Raw genomic sequence first — 26149 nt, forward strand, 5'->3', positions numbered from 1 at the left:
TGCTACCGCATAGTGTCCATAATTGGTCGGCACCTTCGACGTCGGATATGGATTACATCAAAAGTTCTTGTAAGCTTGTGTCACGAGCTGGGAGATTGTGATCGACCTTGGATCGTTGGAGCACCCGAGCTAAGCCTTTCTTTATATTCGTCGCCAAGAGGGAGAGACTTTGGGGAGGAATGCTTTTTATTTCTTTTGTGGATGATCAAATGAGAAGGAGGACTCCCCTTTATATAGGAGGGGGCCTCGGATTACAACCGTAAATCTAGATCTCATCTAACGACCTAGACTTCATCTAACGACCTAGACTTCATCTACCGACTCCCCAACTACCGACAATAAATAGGAAGGTTCCAGAACTTTGCCAAATTACCGACTTGCCCGTCCCTAGAAACCTTCTAGAATATTATTTAAACTAGTAGAAAACCCTAGACAAACCCTAAGGGACCAAGACACAACAAGTCTTGAGGCATCTCTTGGCCATCTACACGACCGGTTGGGGCACGAAAACCTCGGCCCGTGTCACTTGTGTATCATGTTTGACGAGAAAGAGCACGCTTCTGAATCATCTTTTCGGAACCAAGTTTAGGGAGATGGATGCCTCCGAAGGAAGGCATGTCTATAAACCATCGGTTAGCTCCCTCGTTTGGGGTTACCAAAGTCTAAAACTAGTTTCGTAATTTTTCCAGGTCCCGGACCACCACGGGTGTGTGGATGGCCAAAGCTGCCGGCATTGAACTGTGTACTCTGGTTATGGACTTGGATTCAAGGGTCGGGAATTTATTTTCGCTAATAGTCTAAATATCGCCCTTTTGATGCCTAATTTGTTTGTTGTTTACGTAAGTGGCTATGCAATCTTGATTACTAATTGACATTAAAGGTATTACCAAAGTTAGGTGATCATGCAAATATTTTTATGAGCTCATTTTCATTTAAAATCTAAACTAGTTCTAACCTAATTTAGAATAGAAATTAACACACAATTTATTGAAAAGCAGTGCGATATGTACACCCCCAAGCTACCTAAATACGAATAACTAGAAATGTGATACAACATGGGGCAGATAAAACACAAGGCCTCGTTACAAGCCTTGAGACATGAACCTCGGAAGCAATTCTAAACCCACTAATTATGATGCCAAAGCCAAGTAGAGCTAATCTAACCATTTTTAGAGGATGATTTTAAGTCTATTTACCTTTTTAGTAAGTAGGACCTAAGCTAGTTAAGGCCTAAAGTTATTACAAATATATTCTCATTTGAAAAGACTAAATTAAGGACCACCATGGACATCGGGATCTTCACCCATCGATCGTGGACATTCTCGGTCGCCTCCTCCTTGGGCACCGCCTTCGACGTCGCCTCTGATTGGCATAAAGGTCAATTAAACGCACGTATTCTGCAAAATCCAAAACTATAAATAAACAATACTCAAATACGTGATTTAGACGAAAGAAAGGGCGCCCATTTAAAAATCTTGTCCAAACACAACAGCAAAGCCAACATAAAAACTGGGCAATCGTACTCAAGATCCAAAACCCGAAGATTACTTGTTAAATCTTAATATGGTCGCGAGCATTTTCGTCCAAAACCGTTTTTGTGTCCTTTTCTTTCTTCCTTTCTCTCTATGTTTCCCTTCTTTTCTTTGCCTTTTCTTCCTTCTTCCTTCTTCAACCTCACCTTTCCCTCTATGTTTCCCTTCTTTTCTTTGCCTTTTCTTCCTTCTTCCTTCTTCAACCTCACCTTTCTCTCTATGTTTCCCTTCTTTTCTTTGCCTTTTCTTTCTTCTTCCTTCTTCAACCTCACGCCGAGACCTCCCCTGCAGCCTTGGACAACCTCCTCAATCTTGGCTTCCCCACAAGAGCAGTTTTGATGCGCTCATCACTCGCATTTGCCGTGGCTGCCTTGACGAAACCCTACACACTATCTCGGTAGCCGATGGCTTTGGATTGAAGCCTTAGGCATTGTTGCTTCGCCGTCCCCCGGATAAAGAAGTCAAAGGAAGTTCGAGTCCTTATTTGAGACTATGCTTTATCACTCCAAGCCTTTATTTGAGATTAAATTTATCATTTTGGAAGTTTATTTGATACAATGTCTAGTCTTATTTGAGATTACGTCCACTTTGGACTGTCTTTAATAAAAAAAAATTTGAATTTACTTCAGGCTCTTATTTGAAAATCTCTCTTCAATCATTAAGGACCCTATTGTTTCTCAAGGAAGATTTGATATAGAGAAAAGGCTGTTTTGAAACGAGCTGAAATGGACCTTTAAGAACAACCGATGTCGAATGAACTCGGAGGCTTGGTTCCAAGCCCAAGTTCGGGGCCCATGGATCATTGTGAATTGGCATGCTACATCATATCGGGATGCACTTCCACTGTGTGCTCATAAGGACTGTGTCTGGCAAGAACAACATCAGCGGCTCCCTGAACCGGGAGGACGAGAAACATATCCGTCATTTGCCATGAATCAACGACAATGGACCTTCATGCGATCGTCCTTTCATTCAACGACATTTGCAGCATTAAAGAGAATCGAGACCGAGAATACGATGACTTGGGCTTCAGTTGCTGAGTTGAAGGAATCTTTGTGCCATGGGATGCTTGGCTTCCGAGAGTTGATCGAGAGTCAAAACTTCAACTAGCTCACCGCTCACGAGGAGACAAACTATGTCAGCAATCTCTGAATCTATTTGCTGCTGTGTGAAACTATGATGGTTGTCGAGCCTCGAGTCTTCTTGGGCTTCGCTATCACGTCCACGCTGTTTTGGGTCGAAATTGGGTCCATCGAGCTCGTCGGCTCATCCAGCAAAAGAACCTTTTTGAGAAGAGATCACCCTTTAGGTATTGACTATGAGGTATGTATGATCTTGCGATGGGAAAGATGGGAAATGCTGGTTCACCTCTGGTTTGTCGGCTAGTGTCCTGGCGAGTGCCACACTCGGGGCTTGGCCGACAGAGAGCACCGAGCTGCCTCTGCCGAAGAGAGGAATCAAGGTCGGCGAGGTTCAGCAACTTGTACACTTCATCATCACTCAGCTTCTTCCCCCTTAGTTGTGGTCCATATCTGAAGTTGTCGGCAATCGTGCACGAAAGTTTGTGGCTTGATGTAATCTTTCGAGAATATTAAGACAGTGGCATGGCATAAAAACGCGATTCTTCATTGATGGAATTGTATGTCTACAATTGGTCTTCACTCAATCCACTAGATCTATTAGTCCGGCATTTCTCCGTTGTCTAGCTTTATTCTTCCTAAAAATTGAGAACCCCTCCAACACCAAAAGAATAAAGAACGATTACCTTTCAAGCCGGTAAAGTTTTGGTGCACGGAAGGTCTCAAGTCGACGTAATTAATTTAGTGAGAGACCTAACGTAAGCCGGAAGAATTCTGATTCACATTGCTAACTTGGGATGCAATAGATAAGACTTTGTAGTGGTACTGAATGGAACATGGCAAAAAATGACCACCAAAAACATATTACCGCTCCGGAGATTCAATTCACACCAGTAAACACGAAATCGAGTAATTTAAGAACTCTTTGCGGTTGAGGAAATACCACCTCTGCTATTTGATTGAGAGCACTCCACATTTGCATAAAATTAAGAGTACTAGATAGAGTCAATATGGCTCTGAATCATATAGACGACTTCACGTTCATTTTTGCATGTTGTTTAGAACCGTAAGAAAATAACAAGTTGAAGCAAAAGCAGCATAGATTAGTTAAGCCTCAATTGGATTAATCTCTTACCTTCTAGTTTTACCTCATTTGAGAACCGCAATCCTAAAAGTTTTATGAAGGGTGGTAAAGACCATGAGCACAAGCACCATATTTCTTGCACATATCCCGTAATTATGGGAGTCGATCGACTCGGACCCGATCCAAAGGGACCCGGTTCGGTGGTGGAACAATATTACCAATGGTTCCGCAAGGAGGATTCAATACATGACCAAATAACCCAGAAGGCTAGGTCGTGATAATTCGGCACCACATGAGATCATGAATTTGCAGTGTTTAAGCTAATCCAAAAAGGCAAAACAGAAAAGATGGAACGAACATTTTTTACATTAATCTCCCGTCACCATGACGGCCAAACTAGTCTTTTTGGTTTTGATTGTGAATTCTCGTAGGCAGAGATTACTTGACATTAATCTCCCGTCACCATCACAATCATCCTTTCATTGATGATAGACAAAAACACTTGATACGATCGTATCGGCACATTCCGGATACTAGTAAAAGTATTTTGGCTTCTATGACCGGGGCGGGTATAAGGGTTACGAAAGCATATTCCTACCTTAGTGATGAAGCGGGAAGACCGGATAATGTTGGGTTTACTTTACTTGATTGTCATAATTTTGCGCAAGCAAACAAAAGGAACATGATTAGTGCTGGTGATTGTCAAAGTCTCATTGACCATTTTAATTGCTTACAATCAAATGGAAGCAATTTTTTGTATACATTTCAGCTGGATAATGAACAGAGATTGGCCAATTTTTTTTTGGTCCGATGGTGTGTCCAAGTTGGATTATGAAAGTTTTGGAGATGTGGTGGTGTTTGATACCACTTACCGTACAAACAAGTACAATATGATATGCTCACCTTTTGTTGGTTTGAATCATCATTGGAAGAATGTTCTCTTTGGTTGTGCATTTTTATTGGATGAGACTATTGGTTCATTTGTTTGGGCATTTCGATCCTTTTTAAAGGTAATGGGCAATAAAGCACTAAAGACTATTTTCACCGATCAAGATCATGCCATGGCAAATGCCATTAAAAGTGTCCTTCCTAATACCGATCATCGTTTGTGTATATGGCATATTGGAAAAAATGCGACGCATCATATCGCACATATTCTTGGAAAGAAGGATTTTCGCAATAAATATTGGCGAAAGCTTCTATATTATTGTGAATCTGTACTTGAAATGGAGAACACATGGAAAGCCATGTGTGAAGAATGGAGTTTGGGGGATAACAAGTGGTTGGATAATGTATATCGCTTAAAGCATAAGTGGTGTCCCGCATTTGGGCGCGATATTTTTTCTGCAGGAATTAGATCCACACAAAGAAGTGAGAGCACAAACAATGTTTTTCAGTATATTGCATGTAAGACTATGACTTAGTCGAAGTTTGTCCATCATTATGAAAAGCAAGCAGAAAAAATGCGCAACACCGAAGTTGTTGATGATTTTGAGTGTGCTCGAGGAAAGCCACGTATTATGGTTGAGAGTAGTGGAATTTTGAAACATGCTGCAAATGTATACACTCATGTCATATACAAGAATTTCCAGGCTGAGTTCTTGCAAGCTTTGTTTGAACATGTTCTTAGTTCGGAAGTTGATGGGCTATTGCATAGTTATATCTTGGGAACTGAAAGTAGCGAAAGGAAGCATATTGTTCATTTTAATCCAAGCGATTCTATCATTACATGTAGTTGCAAGTTATTTGAAATGCAAGGATAGCTGTGTAGGCATATTTTGTGCATCTTGACTCATGTTGTGAATGTCACAAGTATTCCATCACAATACATTTTGAAGAGGTGGATAAAAGCCGCAAAGCAAGAGACTCCTTGTGATGAGGTAGGACAAAGCTCTCATGGTGTAGTTAAATCAAAGACGTTGCGTTTGAAGAGGTTGATGCGGTTGGCTTTTAGTGTAATGAACTCTAGTGCGAATCATGATGTTACAGAGGAGCTTGCAACTACAACTTTGTTGCGTCTTCGCTCCCAAATTACAAAGAAAATGCAATGTTTAACATGTAATGACTATGTTGATTTATTGGTGGAAAGTGACGAATCTGAAGATGCAAAGAATTCTGGAATTCGAGTACGTGATCCCCTTCAAAGAAGACCTAAAGGTGTACCAAATACTAGAATGAAGAGCATCGAGGAGAAACGAAAGAGAAATGCCTCTTAATGTGCAGGAGTATCTCACCCAAGATATGATAGGTTGTTTAATTTAATAGAGTGATTCCATCTTTTTTTTCAGTTTATTTAGCTTATGAATATAGAAATGCGTTGTGTACAAATACTTCAATGTGGGATTATGTTTTGTTGTTTGCTCTATGCCCCTGCCTTTGCCTTCTCTTTGCACCATTGATGTTATGAGTGAGTGATGAGGTTGCTAAATTATTTGCTGATTTATGGAGTTGATGGTGATGTAGGTATTGAAGTTGCACCAAGGCAGCACGCAGCACCAGCTTATGCTTCATTGTTATGATTGTTTTGAGACATAATGATGTAATTTTGAAGGATTTAGTTTTCGCAAGGAACTTTTGGCATATATAGTTGCCCTTTAAATATGCTTCCTTCATCTCCCCAAAAGGTTCTACATGAAGAGAAGTCCAATGGAAACACGAAAGATTCAGAAAATTATTATCTTGCTATTGGGGTTGATCAAAGTGAAGTCTCAAGCAGCAAGGACTTCAAGAATAGGGTTTTGGATGCTGTAACTAGTAGTTTTTTTTCTTTTGTGGTCGAATTGGAATTGGAAGTTTGCGCTGCTAAGCCATGGAGGAAATTATTTCTGTTAAGCCTTTTTTTTTTTTTTTTTGCTTGGAAAGGTACTTCAGGTTTTAAGTTCTCTCTTCTTTTGTATATGTTTTAGAGAATTTTTGCCTAAGATGCCGTCCATTTTGATTTATGAAAATATGTTACCATATTCATTTCTCTATTACAATTGTATATTGTGTGTTTAAATGTGCCTCAATGAACCTACTCTCTCCCACTCTCCGAAGAAGTGGAATTGGAGTTGAGCTCGGGTCAAGGAAAAATAAGTTCTTTTGTTTGGCTAACTAAAATTACTCCAATTACCTCTCTTTCTGACCAATTTGACCGAGCTGCAGGAGAGATGGTAGTCCATATTTGTTGTCCTCATTTGAAATGCACAACAATAAGAGGATTTGAAATAAAAGAGAGCTAGGCGAAGAAACGCTTGACGAGATAAGTTCACAGGCCATCAAAACATGACTATGCTCATAAGAATGGGGACAGTGCATCCGTACCACTTCTATCCGGTTGTAATTGTTTCTATCAAAGGATAATGAAATGTAGAACACTCAAAATGGAGTGGAAACAACACACTATCCAAAAAGAAAGCAATATATAAGTTCAGTATTCACAAAAATTGACATTGTCAAGTTGCTAGCAATTAGCAAGCTACTTGGTTACAAGAGGGCACGTATTACAGAATTGAGCTTTTCCAAAGATAAATAGTTGTTACAAATCTGCTTTTTAATGGGCAAAATTGAGCACGGACCCATCATGCAAAGAGAAGAACTAAGAATTCTTCTTTTTGTTGATGTCATATAACACCATTAAGGCCTGTTGCTGTCTTCGTTTCTTTTGCTTCTCATGCGTCCTTCAACCGAGTATTTGGTGCACCTTTTAACCTTCTCAAATGGGGATCATAAGCTGAAATTGATAAATTCTTTCCTGCACCGCTTTGAAAATAGATCTACTTGCGAAGTAGCTGCTCTTTCACAATCAATCGGACCTTTCAACTTTAAAATCATCTTGGCCAATCAACACCTCAAGATAATTGAAATAAGACCTTTTGCAAAAAGAGAACTTGAATAGATCCACTTAACAAAACAATAGGGCTAGGAAGCTTTGTATGAAGTGAAATAGCTAAACAAATTGATTCATACTTTCAAAGAACCATATCTTAAAGTCGCTATAGTCCGAACCGGAACAATGCCTAACCATATCCAAAACACCAAAATCAACACACCCAGCTGAAAAAAAAAAAAAAAAAGAAGACAAGAATCTGATAGAAAATGCCATTTAACTGGAAAAAATTCGCTACTTTAGCATAAACAACTTATGCTACGGAATGGTTGAGATGAAACTAACACCCAACAGTCCAAAGCACGCATACGGTGAATGCAAAACAACGTCAATGCGTAAACACTTTAGTAGAAACAGTTCAAGACTCGACGAGCTCCAACGGAATCAGCAATGAAGCAACAGATCGAGCACGAAATCGCAAGCTAAGGGATCCTCTGAGGAAAGAGAGGAGAAGGATGCGCCACGAAGAGAAGAGGAGAGGACTGGACTCGGAGGTTGCTGCGACCGGCGGGACTCTAGAGGGAGACAACGTGCCAGAGACAAATTCGAGGTCGGAGCAACCGGCGTGGCTCTTGGGAGAGGGGAGGCGGTGGGGACGAACCGATGGGTTCTCACCCAAACCTCAAAGCTTTTGTGCGTATATCTTCAAGCCCCTCAACTCTGCAGGAAACAAAAATATAGGTTGCATCAACATTAACGACTCCCGAGGCAAAAACAGGGAAAGGAAAAAAAATCAAAACTTTAGTGGTCACCAACCTCAATCCATGCTGGGTTCTTGCGCACATTGGCTAATAGCTCAGTATATTGGTTTGTTTGGGGCGATCATCTCCATGGTGCGGAAGCAAGCTCCGAAATCATGGGAGGCGACGAAGACATGGTTGGACCCAGAGCTCCGGTTCCAAAACGAGCTATTTGGGAGAAAAAAAAAACTCAAGAACCAGAAAGCGGGAGGCCAATAGGAGGTGGGAATGAAGGCGACGAGGGCGAAGAAGGAGGAGGAAAAGCGTGTTTGAGGTGAGCAGGTATGGAGAAACGGAAGAGAAGATGGAAGGGAAAAGATGGCTCCAAGTTCATCTTTCAAACGTAAAAGAGGAGAGAGGGAAGAGGGGCATTTAATGTTGCTTGTGTCGGTGTCCTTTCATTAATGTGCAGTGTCCAAATGAAAGAGAGAGAGAGAGAAAACGCGCTTCCATGTCACTCCCTAGACACGTGTCGATATTTTAATGGAGTCACGCATACCACATGAGATGCTGACCTGGTCATCTCTAACCACTGAATAATTTCTCCAAATCCATAAATGAAAAACATATAATCCTAATTTGGTAATTCTTTTAGCCCATTTTCGAAAAAATCCTGAAATCTAGATTCTACGGGCTTGATTTTGGACTTATTTAGCTTCAAGGCCTTTCATCAATTTCAGCTCTCATGGGCTACATTAGTTCAATTAAAGCTCAAGGTGCAAGCCCTGTGGGTTCAATCGAATTTCCTTTGTCCTTATGGGCTCAACTATTGGTGGCCGGTTCGACGGAACCGCCGGTTCCGGTTCAGGAACCGGCGGTTCCGGTTCCAAAAAAAGGTGGAACCGGAACCGGCCCTTGAAGAGCCGGTTCCGGTTCCAGGTTTGGAACCGCCGGTTTCGGGCCGGTTCCGGTTCCGGTTTGGAACCGCCGGTTCCGGTTCGGAACCGCCGGTTCCGGTTCGGAATCGCCGGTTCCAAGGCCCAATTGCTCTTTTCACTCAACTTACTTCCTTTTTTATTTTATTTTATAAAACCGGGTTGGAACCGTGGGCCCGGTCAACGGGCCGGTTCCGGGCCCACGGGTCCATTTGGCCACCTCTAGGCTCAACCCAATCAAATTTAAGTTCAGAACCCTCCGTCCCCGGTCTTATTAAAATCCAAATGAATTTAAACAACATTCCTAAAACTTTATGCATATTAATGAAAATTATTTTTGCCAGGGGCTACGGTCGCTCCTAATTTTCCTTGCGATGTATAACTAATCGAGCCGCCAAAATATAAGTATCAACATCATCCTCCCATTAATTCAAGCTAATGGAAAATGTTGATTTCGCTTTCAATCTAGCACGTTTCAAATGGTTGACAAAACAGATAATGCTATATGTAAATTCTCTTCTAAATTTGATATTTGACTCGCAATATATTCTTAATTATTTCTGTTCTAGTTCTTCACAGTTTTCCTTGATTTTTCGTTCATCTCTTTCTCGATTCTCTCTCTTTTCATAAATCAATGGATATCTTTTTCTCTCGATCTTCCTAGACGTGGTGTCCTCCAATTTTTCATGCGCCTAATTGGCAAGTCATCAATGCGGCCATCACCCGCCTCTAAATTCAGTTGAGTTTGCACGTGGATTAAGTATATTACAAACCCACTAATCATAAGCATGATTGAAGAATTTTTTTTTCAGAATGGATCGTCGCTTTCAAACGTGCAACCTTCGATTTTGTCCTCCGTTTGAAATGCTATCTCACCCACGCTAAATTTTCAAAATTTCAGTTTATCCTCTCATGCTGCCGCTGTGAGCATCGCCTAGGCTGAGGTGTGCTACCTCAGCGACAGCCAGCACCGCTGCATCTGACTTTCCAAAGTCTCGTGGTTACAAGTAAATTTTCTTATTTGTTTATTCAAAATATATATCCAAAATCTTTTACAAGTCTATATTTTTTTTTTCAAAAATCATTTACAATAAAATTGATTACTAATGCACTTTTCAATTACACTATACCATTTGATAAAAAAAAAATTACACTATACCAAACACTATTTCTATTTCAAAGAAATCGTTTAACCTAAAGTCGTTGCATTTCCTCCAAGACTTTTCCAAAACGTAGCCTTAATGTCGAACGATGCAAGTTATGAGTATGTTGGTCCAAACGGTGAAATACCTTTCGGATTGAAGCTTCAGGCATTGTTGCTTCCCCGTCGCCCAGATGGAGAAGTCAGAGGATGCTGGTGGGGTTCTTGTAGGTTGTGCGAGTCAGTAAAGAAGAGTATAAACTACGACAGAAGAAGCCCGACCCAGTATTTAAATGCATCTAGTCTTTCTGAAAGTGTGCTCAGAACTTTCCAATCCACTTGCGCATTTAAAGCATTTACTCTTTGAAATGTGTTTAGATGAAGTATTTTTCACATAAATTTAAACCAAAAACATTGGCAACTTATTAATAGCGGCGTGTAAATTCAATATAGTTTTTCCTTTCATTTTGAAAATCGGATAATATTCTGCAATTTGTTTTCTTTCCTGAAAAAAAATTAACAAGGCCTTGTTAAAAGTTCTTACTAGTTTTGTTTATCTATAATTTTTAGACGAGAATTAAGGTTAAAGCAGAAAGACCCAATTAGTGTTAGCACGCACGAAAAGGAAGAGAAGACGACTTCTACTCTAGTGAATATTAATTTTTAAGAGCAACGATTATGCAATAATTCCACTGGGAAATTGTTAGCCTATCCCTATTCTACACAAAAAAATAAAATAAAATACAAATTATTGTGGATCCATTTTTTTAAAATTTGTGGCCGAGATCGTGTCTTAATTTTAGCTCAGAGTCCCTCGCGTTGGAACGCAAGATTTCAGATCGGAAAAGATCAGATTGGTGAGAATGATTTTTTTGGGGGGGGGTGAGTGCAACATCATCGTTCTGGAAGAGTCAAGGGAGAATGCAAATGCTGATTTGGAAGCGAACCGCATTCTGCTGGGGCCACCCATCTTGTTGCTCGCGGTGGTCGGTGTGAAGAGCAGAGCAGGGGGGAGAAAGTGGGGTTTTTTCCAAAGCAGGAGTAAAAATTAAAGTAATTATCAAATTAAATGTAAAAAAAAAAAATTTACCAGATCAGGTGCCACTCGGCATTCTTGCTACCGAGCGGCACCTGGCTCTGCAGTTGGATGGCCGAACGAGGCTTGGGAGGCCTGCTCGGCACTTAAATTGCCGAGCAACGTGGGTTGCTCGGCAATTAAACTGCCGAGCAACTAGCACCCTTTTTTTTTAATTTTTTTATTGTTGCTCGGCACTTTTTTTTTGTAAATTTTTTATTTTTTTCTTTTAATCATTTTTTAATTTCTTTTTCTTGTTTTCTTTTAATCTTTTTTTATTATTCAATTTGTTTTCATTTAATCATTTTTTAATTTCTTTTTCTTGTCGCTCCGTCCGCGGCCCCATCGTCTTGCTCGCTCGTGCACCACGATTATGCGCCTCGACTCCGTGGCCCCGTCGCCTCGCTTGTTTGTTTGCTTGCTCGTTCTTCTTTTTCTTGTTTTCTTTTAATCATTTTTTTATTATTCAATTTTTTTATTTAATCATTTTTCAATTTCTTTTTCTTGTCACTCCGCGGCCCCGTCGCCTCGGATGTTCGTTCGCTCGATGACGCGCCTCGACTCCATGGCTCCGTCGCCTCCGCTTGTTCATTTGCTCGAAGACGCCTTGACTTTGCGGCCCTGTCGCCTCGCTTGTTCGTGGTGCACAAGCAAGCGAGGTGATGGGGCCGCGGAGTCAAGGCGCGTCATCGATCGAACGAACAAGCGAGGCGATGGGGCTGTGGACGAAGCGATGAGAAAAAGAAAGTAAAAAAATGATTAAATGAAAGCAAATTGAATAATAAAAAATGATTAAAAGAAAACGAGAAAAAGAAGAACGAGCAAGGCGACAGGGCCGCAGAGTCGAGGCGCGTCATCGTGGTGCACTAGCGAGCGAGACGACGGGACCATGGAGCCGGACACGGCCGATTCGGTGGAACCGCCGGTTCCGGTTCCACGAAAAGGTGGAACCGGAACCGGCCGTGTATAATCCCGGTTCCGGTTCCGAACCAAAACTGGCGGTTCCGGGCCGGTTCCGGTTCCGCTTCGGAACCGCCGGTTCATTCCGATCCTTTTTAATAATAATTTTTAAAATAATAAATAATAAAATAAATATAATAAATTATAAATTATAAAATACAATTAAATTGTACATTGTAATAAAATATGGGCAAAAAAAAAAAAAAGGAATGGGCTTGAACTTAATGAATTATCATTAAGCGCCAACATATCTTCTTGGGGATAGAAGAATCAAAGCCCATGTAGTTCTTTTACCTTTGAGAACCCCAACTTACCTCATCGTCAATCGTCGCTACCCGTTGTGGTACCCGTGGCGGTGGTATCTCCAACATCATCGCTAAAAAATTCGTGTTCACGATGTAACTCTTGGTGTCGATATTTCGCCCTCGTCCAATCGCCGACACAAGCTTGAGCTTCCACAGAGTCCGGACTTAATCTTGAACGGCGAGCGTCTAAAATTAATCCTCCAGCACTAAATGCTTGTTCAACCGCAACCGTTGAAGAATGGGTTGCTAATATTTGACGAGCGATGAGGGCGAGAACTGGATACTCGATTTGGTGACTCTTCCACCACTTCGGGATTTCGAAATCTGTACTATGTTCTGCATCACGAAACTCAAATTGAGTGGTTAAATATTTTTCTAATTCAGAAATACTACCCGTTGCCCCTTTTTTGTTTTTTTTGCCTACTCTTAAGCATATTATACCCTCTACTAAGTGAACTACCACCTTCGCTACGTGAGGCAGTAGATTGTAAAGATCCGGAATCACTTAAACCATATCTACTACAAAATTCTCCATATAATGCTACTATAGATTCTTTAACATGTCCTAATATATTTAAAATATCTATTGAATCTTCCAAATGTAAACAATCATGATAATACACATTCAAATAATCTTGTAAACCTTCTAATTTAATACATGGATCAAAAACAATACCAACTAAATAGACAAGAGGAATTTGCAAATAATAATGCAACCATTTTTCTCGCATTACTAAAATAGTTCGACCTAATTCGGTATCATTTTCATATTCACTAAAAACACTACCAATATTAACACACTCTATTAAAAATAAATGCGTTGTAGGATAATAAATACCAGATAAAGTCTTAGTAGCATCATTAAAAATTTTCAAAATATCTAAAATTTTCTTGCAAACGTCCCAATGTTGAGGAAGTAAAGTAATTTCGGGAATATTTTGTGAAATAAACATACATAATAAATCTTTATATTCAAAAGTTTGCCGAAGCAACTCGCACGTAGAATTCCAACGAGTCGGAATATCTTTTGGAAATTTTCTTGCCCTTCTCCCATTTTGTTTACAAAATTTTCCCCATGATTTCATACATTGGGGACGACTCCATAAAAATTTAATTGCACTTTTTATTGGGGCGAGAGAAGTGTCAAGAGTTCGTAAACCATCTTGTACACATAAATTTAAAACATGACAAGCACATCTAATGTGAAAAAATTGTCCGCCAAAAGTGGGTTTGCAAATATTTTCTAATTCGGGAATAGAAGTGGTATTTGCGGCGGCATTATCAAAACCAATTGAAAATACTTTATTTATTAAATTATATTCTTCTAAAACTTACCTAATTATTCTATAAATATTATGAGCCGAATGGCTTTCATCAAAAACTCGGAATGCAATAAGTCTTTTTTGAATCATCCAATTGTCATCTATCCAATGACACGTGACACCCATATAAGAATGAATTTGCCAAGGATCACTCCAAATATCGCTACCTATATGCACACGTCCATTGAATTCCGCAAAAAATTTTGCTAAAGATTTTTTTCCTTTTTTATAAAGATGAAAAACTTGCGTTTAAGAGTATTTTTGGAATAGTTGGCGCTTGCGGAACCAACGCAGTATTTATCAAATATTTCACATTAAAATTTTCACCAGTATTAAACGGAGCATGATCAAGGGCAACATATTCACCTAATGTTTGTTTATAAAGTGCTTCGGTGAAACGAAATAAAGGATGAGGATTAGAAGTGGCGTACCCGGAAATTTCTTGTTGCGTATTGTCGATCCCCGCTTGCGTTGGATGTTTTTTCGTCAAATGCCGACGGAATGTTCCGTAGCCGTCTCATTTCGTAAATTTATATGTTTGCGAACAATATTTACATTTTACATTATACTTACCTTCGACTTCATCACGTACCTTGTCGAAGTGTAGCCACAAGTCCGATGTATTATCTCGGCCCTTCCGTTCCGGCTCATTTGCCGTTGACGTTTCTTCGACACCAGTGGGAGGATGAAGACTTTCTTGTGTTGGGATGTGCTCGACGTTCGGAATCGGGACATAGTTGATATTATCGTCGTCGTCTTCCCAACTTGCATACTCACGAGGATCATATTCGGGAATGGGATACTCGGAATCTCCCATAGTCATCTTGCCCTTGTCGGCATTTCTGCTTCCATTTGCCATTTTTGAGAGAATTGATCGGAAATCCGATTGAGAGAATTGAGTCGGGATTGTGAGAATTGTGAGAATTTGAGCGATTTGAGAGGATTTCGGAGAGAATTGGAGAGATTGTTCGGAGAATTTGTGACAAAAATGAAAGGGGAAGCATATGTATTTATAGACAAGAATTATATATATATATTTTTTAATTATTTGGCAACGGCTCTTTGGGCCGTTGCCAACGGCCCAAAGAAGAGAGAGGGGGGGTACTGGCGGACCCGGGGGCAGAGAGCCCAACGGCTCTCTACCCCCGAGCCCTTTATTTTTTTATAAAATTTTTTTTTAAAATTTTCGCGGTTCCGAACCGGCTCGGAACCGCCGGTTCCGGGCCGGTTCCCACGATTCGGGAACCGTGGGCCCGGTCAACGGGCCGGTTCCGGGCCCACGGGCCCAAACGGCCCCCTCTACATGGAGCGACGAGAAAAAGAAATTAAAAAAATAATTAAATGAAAACAAATTGAATAATAAAAAAAAGATTAAAATAAAACAAGAAAAAGAAATTAAAATGATTAAAATAAAATAATAAAAGAATTACCCCAAAAAAAAAAAAGAAGGTTTTTGCTCAGCACTCAAAGTGCCGAGCAACAATAAAAAAATTTAGTTCGTTGCTCAGCAGTTGCTCGGGCGGGCCACCCGCGCACCCCTGCGATAAGACTGCCGAGGCAGGTGCCCGGCGGTAAGACTGCCGAGTGACACCTGGTCCGGTAAATATTTTTTTTTGTACCTGGTTTGATAATTACTTTTGTTTTACTTCTGCTTTGGAAAAAAGCCCGAGAAAGTGACCCTTTTTCGTGCGTGGAGTAAGCACCATCATCGTGCTTCGTGGTTTACTCTGCCCCCCGTCGCGAACAAATGCTGCTTAGTTGAACAACGAGGACACGTCCACGCACGCATCATCGTCGCTGGCGCTTCGGACTCCGCAATGGGTTTGATGAAACGCCTGCCAAGGGTAAGTCAAATTTTCCTGTGTGGAACTCGATCTTGAGAGCTTATATCTCTAGTGGGTATCACGTAGAAGCTTTGGAAGATACATGTTGAGCTGAGAAAACTCGGGGTTTTGGGTGATGTGTTCGCTTTCCCTTTGGTGATGAAAGGTTGGTTCGAAATGGGTAGCTCAAACTGGTGCCGGAGCGTTCATCGTCACGCTTTGCAAATGGGCTTGCACCATAATTTGCATGTGCTGAATGTATTGACGGGTATGTAAGCGAAGATTGGGCAAATAGGCATTGCGCTTCAGCTGTTAGATAGAATTGGTGCAAGTAGCTGTATTTCATGGAACATGATGATGTCTTGTTCTAAAAGTTGGTTTTTAGCTTATTTGATTTTGAAGAATTCATTAGCATTTGTACATGGGAAGCAAAGACAATTGAAAGATGCTAGTCAATTGTTCTTAGAAATGGAATACGAGAACATAGTCAGTTGGAGCTCTAATTACATTTTATGCAGAGTCTGGATTATGCAACGAGGCTTGTGAATCATTCTCCTAGCTCAAGTAATCAGAAGGCTGTTCATTGGTGAGGCCTACTGTGATTAGTTGGAGCACCATCATCGATGCATTTGCTTCTGCGCGGAGAGGGAGCAAGCCTTTGGAACTCTACAAACAAATGCAGCCTGCCAACATAGCGGGGAATGCTGTGACCATCTCTAGTGCCCTATCAGTTTGTGAAGAGTTGGCGGCACTAAACCTTGTGGTTCGGGCTTTGATGATTCATTGAATCATAACCTCCTAGTGTCGAGCAGCTTGATCACAATGTACATGAAATGTGGAAGCCTTAATGAGGGGAGCCTGGTGTGTGAGAAACTTGATGTCAAGAACTTAATCTCGCAGGACCCAATGATTGCAGGGTGTGGAATGCACAGTTTAGGAAAAGATGCAGGGAGATATTTTTATGGAATGGTTGAAACTGGATTTAAGCCAGATAAGGTAACTTTCGTTGCTGTTCTTTCTGCTTGTAGTCGTGCAGGGCTTGTTGTCAAGGGTCGTAAGATTTATGATCAAATGACTGAAGAGTGTGCAATTGAGCCGCGGATGGAACACTATGCTTGTGTTGTTAATCTGTTGAGCCGATCTGGCTCCTTGCAGGAAGCTAGAGAGATAGCAAAACCCATGCCATTGACACCTAATGCATGTGTTTTGGGAGCTCTTCTTAATGCTTGTAGGGTGTATAAACTACCGGTTTTGTGGAGGCAACAGCCTCCCACATTTTCAGCCAGAATTCGGAAACTATGGCAAGCTATATGCTTCTCCCTATCACTCTTGCTGCAAATGGCCGGTGAGATGATTCTGCAAGTGCGGGGATTTCTGCCAAGTAGAAGGGTTTGAAGAAAGTCCCAGGCCAGAGTTGGATTGAGTTGAATAAGAAGGTCTCTATGTTTTGTCCATGAGCGGTCTCTATGCTTTGTCCAGGAGCGCCTCGCAGTTGGGTATGGAGGATGTTTATGGCATTCTCGAAGGATTGACTCTTCAAATGGGAACTGAAGACGTTATACCTGCATTAAAGAGACATGCAGTGGTACAAAGCTGATCGTGCTTAATTAGCCTCTGTTCATGGAATTGCTAAGTTCTTCACCCATATGGCCAATAGATTATTGGAATTCTCTGGAGTCTTAACAGATTTAGCTTGAAGATGACAAGAAAGGTTGCAGTAACAAAACTCAGAATTCTACTCATCATTTAGATGCTTCTCATGACTAGCAGTAATTGGTCTGTGGAAAAGGTTTCTCTGTACCGAGCTAGCTGTACATAGTGTTTTAATCAGGTGGGATATCACTGTTATTGACCCTTCAAATCCAATTGAAAGTTTCATCCATATTGCTGCCTCACATTTTGGCCAGCCATGCTTGTCTGGGTGTTCTTGTTTTCTCGTGTTTATCTTCTTCGTGCTCTGCAATTTGTCCCAATTTGTTGCTGTTCTCCCTTTGAAACTCTCTTGTGGATCATGCATGCTGGATACATCTGAATAGCATGTGGGATCGTCATCTAGGTTGGGTTGATACATGGATGGTAGCAATCATAAATTACCTGTCTTTGCCATATGTCCTGTGAATCAGTTCAGCCATTGCATGAGAGTTATATGCTAAAGGCCGAGCAATTGCTCACGCATCTTTCATAATTCCATTTTTGTCCGATGTTTCGACAGTAAGACACTAACAAAGATGCTTTCTTTGCGCCCATTGACAGTTGAAGATGGAAAAGAAAGATGTTCTTCTCAGTTTCACTTAACCGAAACTAAAACGACGGGAAGGCTGGATCGCCGATACACGTTGCGTGGGATGAGCAGGGTAGGTCGTGTTCTTAGCAAAAGTCTAGCTTGTACAATTTGTGAGGGTGAATAAAGTAGCTGCGCCTTTCAGATCATGATCGAGGACCTGTTGGCCGGTATCATCTTCTTCTTCTGTCATCTCCGCTTTGTGATCTTCCAAGATGACTTGATGATCACTGCACAGTATTTCATGCAGAATATACCGTTAGAATCAAACCAAAGTAAGTTCAAATCCATTATTAAAATGTCACGTGGAAGGAATTTAAAGATCTATCAATGAAAGTCTAGACAGTGTTGACAGTATTGACGAATTCATCGCCATAACTTAATTTCGTTCTTCCATTCATCGTCTTTCTCGGCCAACAGTCATGTATGCTCCTTTCCTCCTCTTGGCTTATGGAAATATCAACAGATAGCAACATATTTTAAATGACTAAATAAAGAAATTCACTCTCATCTTTATGACGAGACTATTTCGTGTTTATTTGGTGATCCATTTGCTCATAAATTTTATTTTGTGTAGGTATATGCTCATTTTCTATGTTCATCCTACCAATATGATTATTTGCAGAAAGATGTGCGACTACTCTCACGAAATGGTTTAATATGGATCCGATTTGATGTGTAATCTATTGGAATTCGTCGAGGCAATATTGCTTGCGAAGTTCGTAATTCCATCGAATTGGTAGATCGTATGTCTATCGGCGTAATGAAAGTATATCTTATCAAGACACGACGGAGAATTTAAATGATACCTACCTTCTTTCGTCGATAATTTCGCTTTCCAAATTGATCCCATCATTCCTATCGTCTGCAATGTCCAGAATGGGCCTCATATCGTCACATCCACCCTCAAACCCTTGCTTGATCTGAAAGTCTGACGGGAACGTGGAGTCCTGCATGGCCCATGCACCAAAATCATGCAAAGATGCCTGCTCATGCCCCTCCTGGCCATTACCCATATAACCTTCCACTTCTTGGCCCGGATGGCCACCGGTCGGCTGAACATAGCCATAACCCGGCCCCAGCAGATCCCCGCGGTCACAGCCAACCGCCGCGGGATCGATGCTCTGCTGCATGGCGGCCTCCTGATGGGCCTGGGCCTGAGCCTGGGCACGGCAGATCTCGAGCTGGCGGAGGACAAACTCGAGCTCGGCCTGGCAGAACTCGATCTGGCGGTGGAGGTCGCGAATGATACGGTAGCAGCCAAGGACGGGGTCGTGGGCGCGGGCGTCAGACTGGTAGATGATGGTGCGCATGGCCTCGTCCTTCTCGTGGGGGGTGAGGTTCTTGATGACCTTGGTGATGTTGCTGACGCCGAAGAGCTTGTGGGCGTTGAGGAACTGGTGCTGGCGGTCATAGGGGAAGTAAGGGGCGAGGAGGCAGTTGGGCTCGCATTTGCGGCGCTGGTACTTGCAGGCAGCGCAGGCGGGGGTGGTGGAGCTGGTCTTGGAGGAGGAGGAGGAGGTGGTGGTGGTGGTGGTGGTAATGGTGGAAGTGGATGGTGCTGTTGTTAATGCTGAGGTGGGTCGTGGGTTGGAGAAGTTCATGGTTATTGTAGGGTTAGAGAGAGATCGGGCGCGTCTCCGGCGGGAATGCATGTGCAGTTATCCTTGCTTTCTGTTTACGATCGTTGCGTTGGGCTCTTCTCTTGATTGCCGAGGATTCTGCGCGCCCGGCGTGTGTGGAAGGAACGGGAGATGGAGAGAAATATATGGGAGGAGAGACAAGAAAGACAAAACACTTTTAACACAGAAGAGAGAGAAAGAAGAGAGAGAGAGAGAGACCCCTATTTTTGGGGGGGGTTTTAAGGAAGATGAATCTGTCAAGGTGGTGGGGGATTGAAAAGGTTGGCACACGACATTCTTGGATAATCAATTTGGAATTGAATACGTAAAAATTCCTAAATTTGGGTGAGTTGGTCATTGTCTCTTATAACCACTTTTCTGTTTTTTTTTTTTTTTTTTGGGGGGGGTGGTTCTTTCCTTTCCTTTTTTTTATACTTAGGAAAGTAGAAAGTGTAACCGATGATCGAACGCCCACTTCTTGGAATTATATATGGTAATCGTAGGGGGATGATTTCGTTGGATGCCAAGCATTTTGTCAGTCCATTTAGCTTGCTCATAATATGCAATTGAAGCTTGAGACGTAGTTCGGGAGGTTAAATCTAGTGAAACTTCTTTGCATAAGTACGCTAATGAAAATACTTCGTGTGCGCCCCAGCACTGGTCCACGGAGGTCGAGCTAACCCAAGCCTAAGACCTTGGTACCCTTGCCTGTGTCCACTAAGGTTGACCTCGCTAGGGGCAAATGAGGGCGAGGCTTGCAGTAGCGAGGCGAGCTTGCGGGCAAGGCTCACCCTCGCCATTGGCCAGTCGTCGAGGATCGATGACCGGTTGGAGGAAGAAGGAATGGGGGAAAAGATAGAGAAAGATAAAGAAAAGAAAAATACATAAACAATTAAAAAAACTCGAAAAAATATTATTAAAAATTATCTACGTCAACGCCGACCATGCTACATAGGATGGCCAGCATCCAATCAGTAATTTCAAGTTAAAGTTGGTTGGATGGACTGAATTGACACAAATACAAAAGATTTATGACTCTATCAAAAAAAGATTTAAAGACTAAATTGACATAATTATAATAGGTTTATGATATTTTCGACAATTCTTATGAAAGTATTAGTTTTAAAGTTTCTATAGCTTGAGATAGCGACCTGTGGCATGTCAACTGAACGACTCATTCTGTCGAAAGTAATTTGAGTGCCGCTCAAATGGGAGCAACATTCCTCTTTTATTCACCCCTTTGAGGTCTTAACTACTGCTCAATGCTAGACAATGAAAAGAAACTAACTGTACAAACTTTATTCCTAAACCCTTTTTGTGACTAGAGCCTTGGGATTGCAGCTGAATTGATCCACCCATTCTATTAACATCCTCCTTGCTTTTAGAAGCATTTGATTTTAGGATTAATACCACGAAAAATCCAAAAGTGATACACTTGTGACAAATTTATCTAAAATTATTTTTTTGACCACGAAAAATCCTAAACTAGTACACCCGTGACAAATTTACTTTTCGTTAAATTAGATTGATATCATAAAAAATCTCAAATTAACACACATGTAACAAACAGAAGGTAAAAACCCCAAACCGATATACCCATGAATTGCTATGTGCTATCTAACTCAACAATTTGACGGTTAAATTTAATAAAAATTAACGAAGGGTAAATTTGTCACAAGTGTATCGGTTTAGAATAAATTTGTCACAAACGTACTAGTTTAGGATTTTTTATAGTCAAAAAAATAATTTAAAGTAAATTTATCGCAAGTGTAATAGTTTAGGGATTTTTGTGGTGTTAACTCTTGATTTTACTGCCTGGATTAGCCAAAGGTTGCATCATCAAGAAGATAGAGCATGAGCCGCTTGCCGTTGAGAAGAGCAATAGCCATGAAATACCCAAAGTTGAAGAGGATGACAAACCCAAACAATGCCCCGACTCTTATGTTATCTAATAGGAGAATTACTAAAAAAGTCTTAAATATATTATAACCGTGCAAATTCAGTCTTAAACGTTTTGCATTTGTGTCAATTTGGTTCATCCATTGACTTTTGGCCAAAATTCTTGACGTGGCACCGATGGCGCCGATGTGGCAATTTTTAATAGTATTTTATTTTTTAGATTTTTTTTAAAATTTTTAATTTTTTCCTATCTTTTTCTTCCTCTAGCTTGTTGCCAACAGCCGGCGCCCGGGGATTCGAGCACGACAAGAGCGTCTCGAGCTTGTAATTGGTGGATCTGAGCTCGAGCACCGGGATCTAAGCACATGCATTCCTAAGCCTGGCCACCATGGACCGGGCCTCGAGTGCCGGGAATTCGAGCACATCTGCTAGGGTCCCGGGCCGAGGCGCTAGGAAGCCGGGCACATCGCTAGGTTCTTGGGCTCGGCTTTTGTGGGCTTGGGGATCGGTGCTCGGTATCGAGTCCATCAAGGCGGGGTCGAGGTTCATAGAGGCCAGATCTGGGACCGGTGCTCGTACCCGGCTCCTTGGCGGCTGATACCAGATCCATTGAGGCCGGGATTGGGACCCCGTAACCCGTACCCATTTCCTAGTTGTCCGTGCTGAAGTCATTCGTACCCGAATTGTGGATGTCAATTTAGGAAAACAAAAACATACATATTTTTTTCTTTTCAAATGACGCAAATTAATTTCAAAATCATTTTCAATCTTAAGTTGAAAAGCATTGTCATTTCTCTGATTTTTTTTTTCCCCAAAAAGGTCAAGTTATACGCGAAACAAACGGACCAAAAGTAAAAAGTAATCCACCAGCATTCGCGCGCGTTCCATCCCATGCACGTTTCTTACCTTTACTTTTCTTGTCTGTTTATGAACTTGGTGAACCCAACTCACACGGTTGGGCTTGGGCCAATTGGGCTTGACTTTGGCCCGGGCCATACCGGGGGAGGGACGCCACGCTATGCACGTGCGCAATTAATTTCTCTTTCCAAAGTGCCCGCCCCGACACCGTTACAAATCCTCCACGCTTGTCTTGATTTTCTCGAAATCAGTGGAATTGCCTAACCTGAGGATCAATAAGACACACCTAACATGTTTTAAGTCTAAAATTTGTGTGCTTTAAAGTTAGGGAAAAAACCACCAAAAACCCCGAACTATGTCAATTGTGACACATTTATCCTAAACTTTTTTTTGTGACACCAAAAATCTCAAATTTTTATTCATGTGACACATTTACCCCAAACTTTTTCTTGTGACATTGAAAACCCTAAACTTATACCCGTGTGACATATTTACCCAAAATATTTTTTTATGACATCAAAAATTCTAAACTTATATTCGTGCGACACATTTACTTCAAAAATTTGAGGTAAATGTGTCACACGAATATAAATTTGGAGTTTTTAGTATCACAACAAAAAGTTTGGGGTAAATGTGTCACACAAACACAAGTTTGAGGTAAATGTGTCACATGCGTATAAGTTTAGGATTTTTTATGTCACAAATAAAAGTTTGGGGTAAATGTGTCACAATGGGCATAGTTTAGGATTTTTAGTGACTTTTTCCCTTAAAGTTATTACTCTGTTGCTACGAAGCAGAGTCAATTTCCTTTTATCGAATAGTGCCATTCTTCACAAGCTACTAAAGATGCGATGTAATTACTCTTTTACTATCAAATAGGGTCACTTTTTTTTTTTGGGTCGAACACGGCACGATCATTCTTTAAAGGTTTTGAAAATGCGATTAATGGCATTTTTTAAAATTATGACATTAGATATCGGATTACATTATATTCCAATAATAATTCAGTTAGGCGCTTTTGGAGCGAGTTTTCGATAATGTACCCTTTTTTTTTCTTTTGTCGAATATGCCAAGAAGCAAAAATATAGAAAAAAATATTAAATATAAACAACTAAAAAAACATTGCAAACAAAGTAAAAAAAACCAAAAAGGTAAAAATTTGGGGAAGAATCAAGAGCAAAAAACCACAAGCAGGCCTCCTGTCACTCCGCATCGAATTCCTTCGTGTCGACTTCGATTTATTCTTCTTCTTCTCGAGACTTCAGGTTTGATCTCGCTCGCTTCACTTTTTTCTATTCGATGCTTCGTTTCTTCTTCGGATTGTTCTGCGCGGTATGTTGGCCAGCTGAAGAATCTTCGGTTCGACGATGATAATCAGTTCGCGGGATTGATGGCTCTGACATTTGTCGTTCTTTCATGTTTCCGTTGATTAGAGATGAAATGGTTCATTCCGGAGATCAGAATCTGGATTTTTATTCAAATGGATAAAACTGTGCGCATGGTTTTGTCTTTGCTTTAGTTGGGTTATTATTATTGTTGCATATGTTTGGGCTGTGGATTAGGGTAGGAGATAAGTAAAAGAAGCGAGCTTTTTTTGATTTTTTGTCCTTTTTATTTGCGACATTTGTTGAGGAAAGGGGTGATTGGCACTGCATTTGAAGATGGAATTCGTTGTTATAATGAATGAAATCATGTTGAGGGAATTAAAAAACGGAGGAACCCGGTACTCTTTGTTTCTATATGGTAAATGGGGCGAGGCTACTTTGGAAAAAAACATGAAAAAGACAATGCTTGTTATTTTCATAGTTTTCGGGGATGGGTTTATGAAGGTGCAGGCGAAGTTAATCTTAATAATCCTTATCTCGGGTTGCCTTTGATGATTCTAGTTATTATAAATTTGGAAGGTTCGTGGTCGTGCTCTTCGTTTCGCGTTCATTCGATGGAGAAAGTTCTCATGTCGCTGTTCCTTCGCTTCCACCTTTAAAGTAGTGGTTGGAGAGACTTCCTAGAATATGTTGGGTAGCTCTGTATTAGTGACTTGAGTTGCCTCAATCTCAAAATGCTGAGGTACTGCAGCTTTTCGTTGTACTGCTATCATAGTTCTAAAGGTTGCGATACACATAAAAAAGTATTGCCCTTGCTGGCATGATCGATTCTTATTTACCTTTCATGTTGCAAGTTCCCAAGCAAAGTTTCTGGAGGCATCTGCATTTCTGCTGCATCATGATTTTCTTTGTCTCAAGCCTTTTAAGATCCTTGGACCACTCTATTTTCGATTACTGGCTGACCACATCTTCCATCTGCTCTCTGGCAAACCATCTAGATCCTTATAAAAACCTCTTTATGTATCCTATGATAGCGGTAGCGATTACACTACCGCAACTGATTCACCATAGATCCTCTTCTAGTTCAACCATTTCAATGTCAGCCCATGCTACAGGGAACTTGGAATGAAATAGTACTTGCCCTAAATCCGTTCTCTTGAGATCATAAGCTATGCCTAGTGCTTTTCACCTCAAGCCAACATCCAAACTTACTAGCATTGCCCCTTCTTCTTTAATGTGATCTGTAGTACATTACATTGTTGGCATTTTATACAGCACTATCTATTCTGTATTGCATAGAACTTAACCGAAGCTCCTCTATACCTGACTATGCAAAAGAAATGGAGAGCGACCCTGGGATTAGCAGAGTAGGAGGTGCTGGTGGTCAGGTTGGATGCTCTAGAAAGAAATAACCGACAAGATCAAAGTACTTTTTTTTGCCTACTGACAAGCAGTCATAAAGCAGTTGGTAGCCAAAATTAAGAGGGATTTGCACTCTTCTGTGCATTGCAGCGTTAGTATCTTAAGGTGTCTCATATTACATAGGGCAGTGATTTGGATCGTGTGATTTCAAAATTGATTAAATAGGCGGTCGAGGATTGAAGACCATGAAAGATTGCTCTTAACTTATGTGTATTTCAGGCCCTGCAACTTCTAAGCTTCGACTGTAGGAGTAATTGCATATTTATTCTTGCAAGTGTACCACTGTTATCAGAGACTTGTTCTCTTCTCAGTTTTGGAAATGCACTATTTACTATTGTTATCATAGACTCATTATCTTTTGAAATTGCAGTTCTTTTACTAGTGTTATCATCCACACCGGTCTTTTTTGAAAATGAAATTGTTCTTTAATTTGTACTTGTACTTCTTGCCTGTGTGCAACAACGTTGGAATGACAGGTGCACCAAGACATGGCAGTTAAACCCACAGTTGCATTGAGGGCTATCCTTGTTGGGGGTATAGCTGCATTTGCAAAAATAGGTGGCGCTATGAAGGCAGCAGGTGGTGTCAAGTTGGGGGCAGCCGCAGCTGCAGTGACGGCTGCTGCAACTGCTGCCGTGAGCTCTAAGCCGGATCAGAAAGATGCTCCCCGTCAATCCTGAAGCCTTCTTTTGCTTCTGCAGCCGGGAGGAGATCTTTGTAGCATAATTGTCCTTGGCATAGAGGTTTTTTCTTTTTGTTCTGTTTTTGAGGTTGCTCCTGTGAGCTGTTAGAAAAGCTGTTCTTGTCCAGGATCAAGCCAAATTTGTACTTAGATGGTGAGAAAGGTCTTGAAATAAGATTTGCTCTGACTTGTACTCCAGGTAGGTCATTGAAATAGAAAGCAATTATTTTTCTTCTTTGATGTTGGAGGAACGTTC

At 41.0% G+C, this 26149-nt stretch overlaps 3 protein-coding genes across 4 annotated transcripts; 2 read left to right on the forward strand and 1 right to left on the reverse strand.

Moving 5' to 3' along the window:
• The first annotated feature begins 15733 nt into the window (after nucleotides 1–15733).
• Nucleotides 15734–17247, forward strand: LOC125316228 (putative pentatricopeptide repeat-containing protein At1g17630). The gene is made up of 2 exons (XM_048283958.1): nucleotides 15734–16072; nucleotides 16323–17247. Exon 2 carries the CDS (start codon nucleotides 16627–16629, stop codon nucleotides 17197–17199), a length of 573 nt encoding a protein of 190 aa, XP_048139915.1. The 5' UTR covers nucleotides 15734–16072; nucleotides 16323–16626; the 3' UTR covers nucleotides 17200–17247.
• An 847-nt stretch (nucleotides 17248–18094) lies between these two features.
• Nucleotides 18095–19819, reverse strand: LOC115738000 (LOB domain-containing protein 22-like). Its single transcript, XM_030670479.2, has 2 exons — nucleotides 18899–19819; nucleotides 18095–18315 (listed from the first exon to the last, which is right to left on the reverse strand). Exons 1-2 carry the CDS (start codon nucleotides 19738–19740, stop codon nucleotides 18183–18185), a joined length of 975 nt encoding a protein of 324 aa, XP_030526339.2. The 5' UTR covers nucleotides 19741–19819; the 3' UTR covers nucleotides 18095–18182.
• Nucleotides 19820–23624: 3805 nt separating this feature from the next.
• On the forward strand, nucleotides 23625–26133 carry LOC115737943. Of its 2 annotated transcripts, none has more exons than XM_030670381.1 (2): nucleotides 23625–23729; nucleotides 25688–26133. In XM_030670381.1, the coding sequence occupies exon 2, from the start codon at nucleotides 25700–25702 to the stop codon at nucleotides 25889–25891; it is 192 nt and encodes a 63-aa protein (XP_030526241.1). In that variant the 5' UTR covers nucleotides 23625–23729; nucleotides 25688–25699; the 3' UTR covers nucleotides 25892–26133. The 2 variants fall into 2 exon arrangements, with proteins under 2 accessions (XP_030526241.1, XP_030526242.1); XM_030670382.2 differs by lacking the exon at nucleotides 23625–23729 and adding an exon at nucleotides 23749–23899.
• Nucleotides 26134–26149: the final 16 nt, after the last annotated feature.

The sequence above is a fragment of the Rhodamnia argentea genome, chromosome 8 (assembly GCF_020921035.1).
Source record: "Rhodamnia argentea isolate NSW1041297 chromosome 8, ASM2092103v1, whole genome shotgun sequence".
NCBI classification, from domain to species: Eukaryota; Viridiplantae; Streptophyta; class Magnoliopsida; order Myrtales; family Myrtaceae; genus Rhodamnia; species Rhodamnia argentea.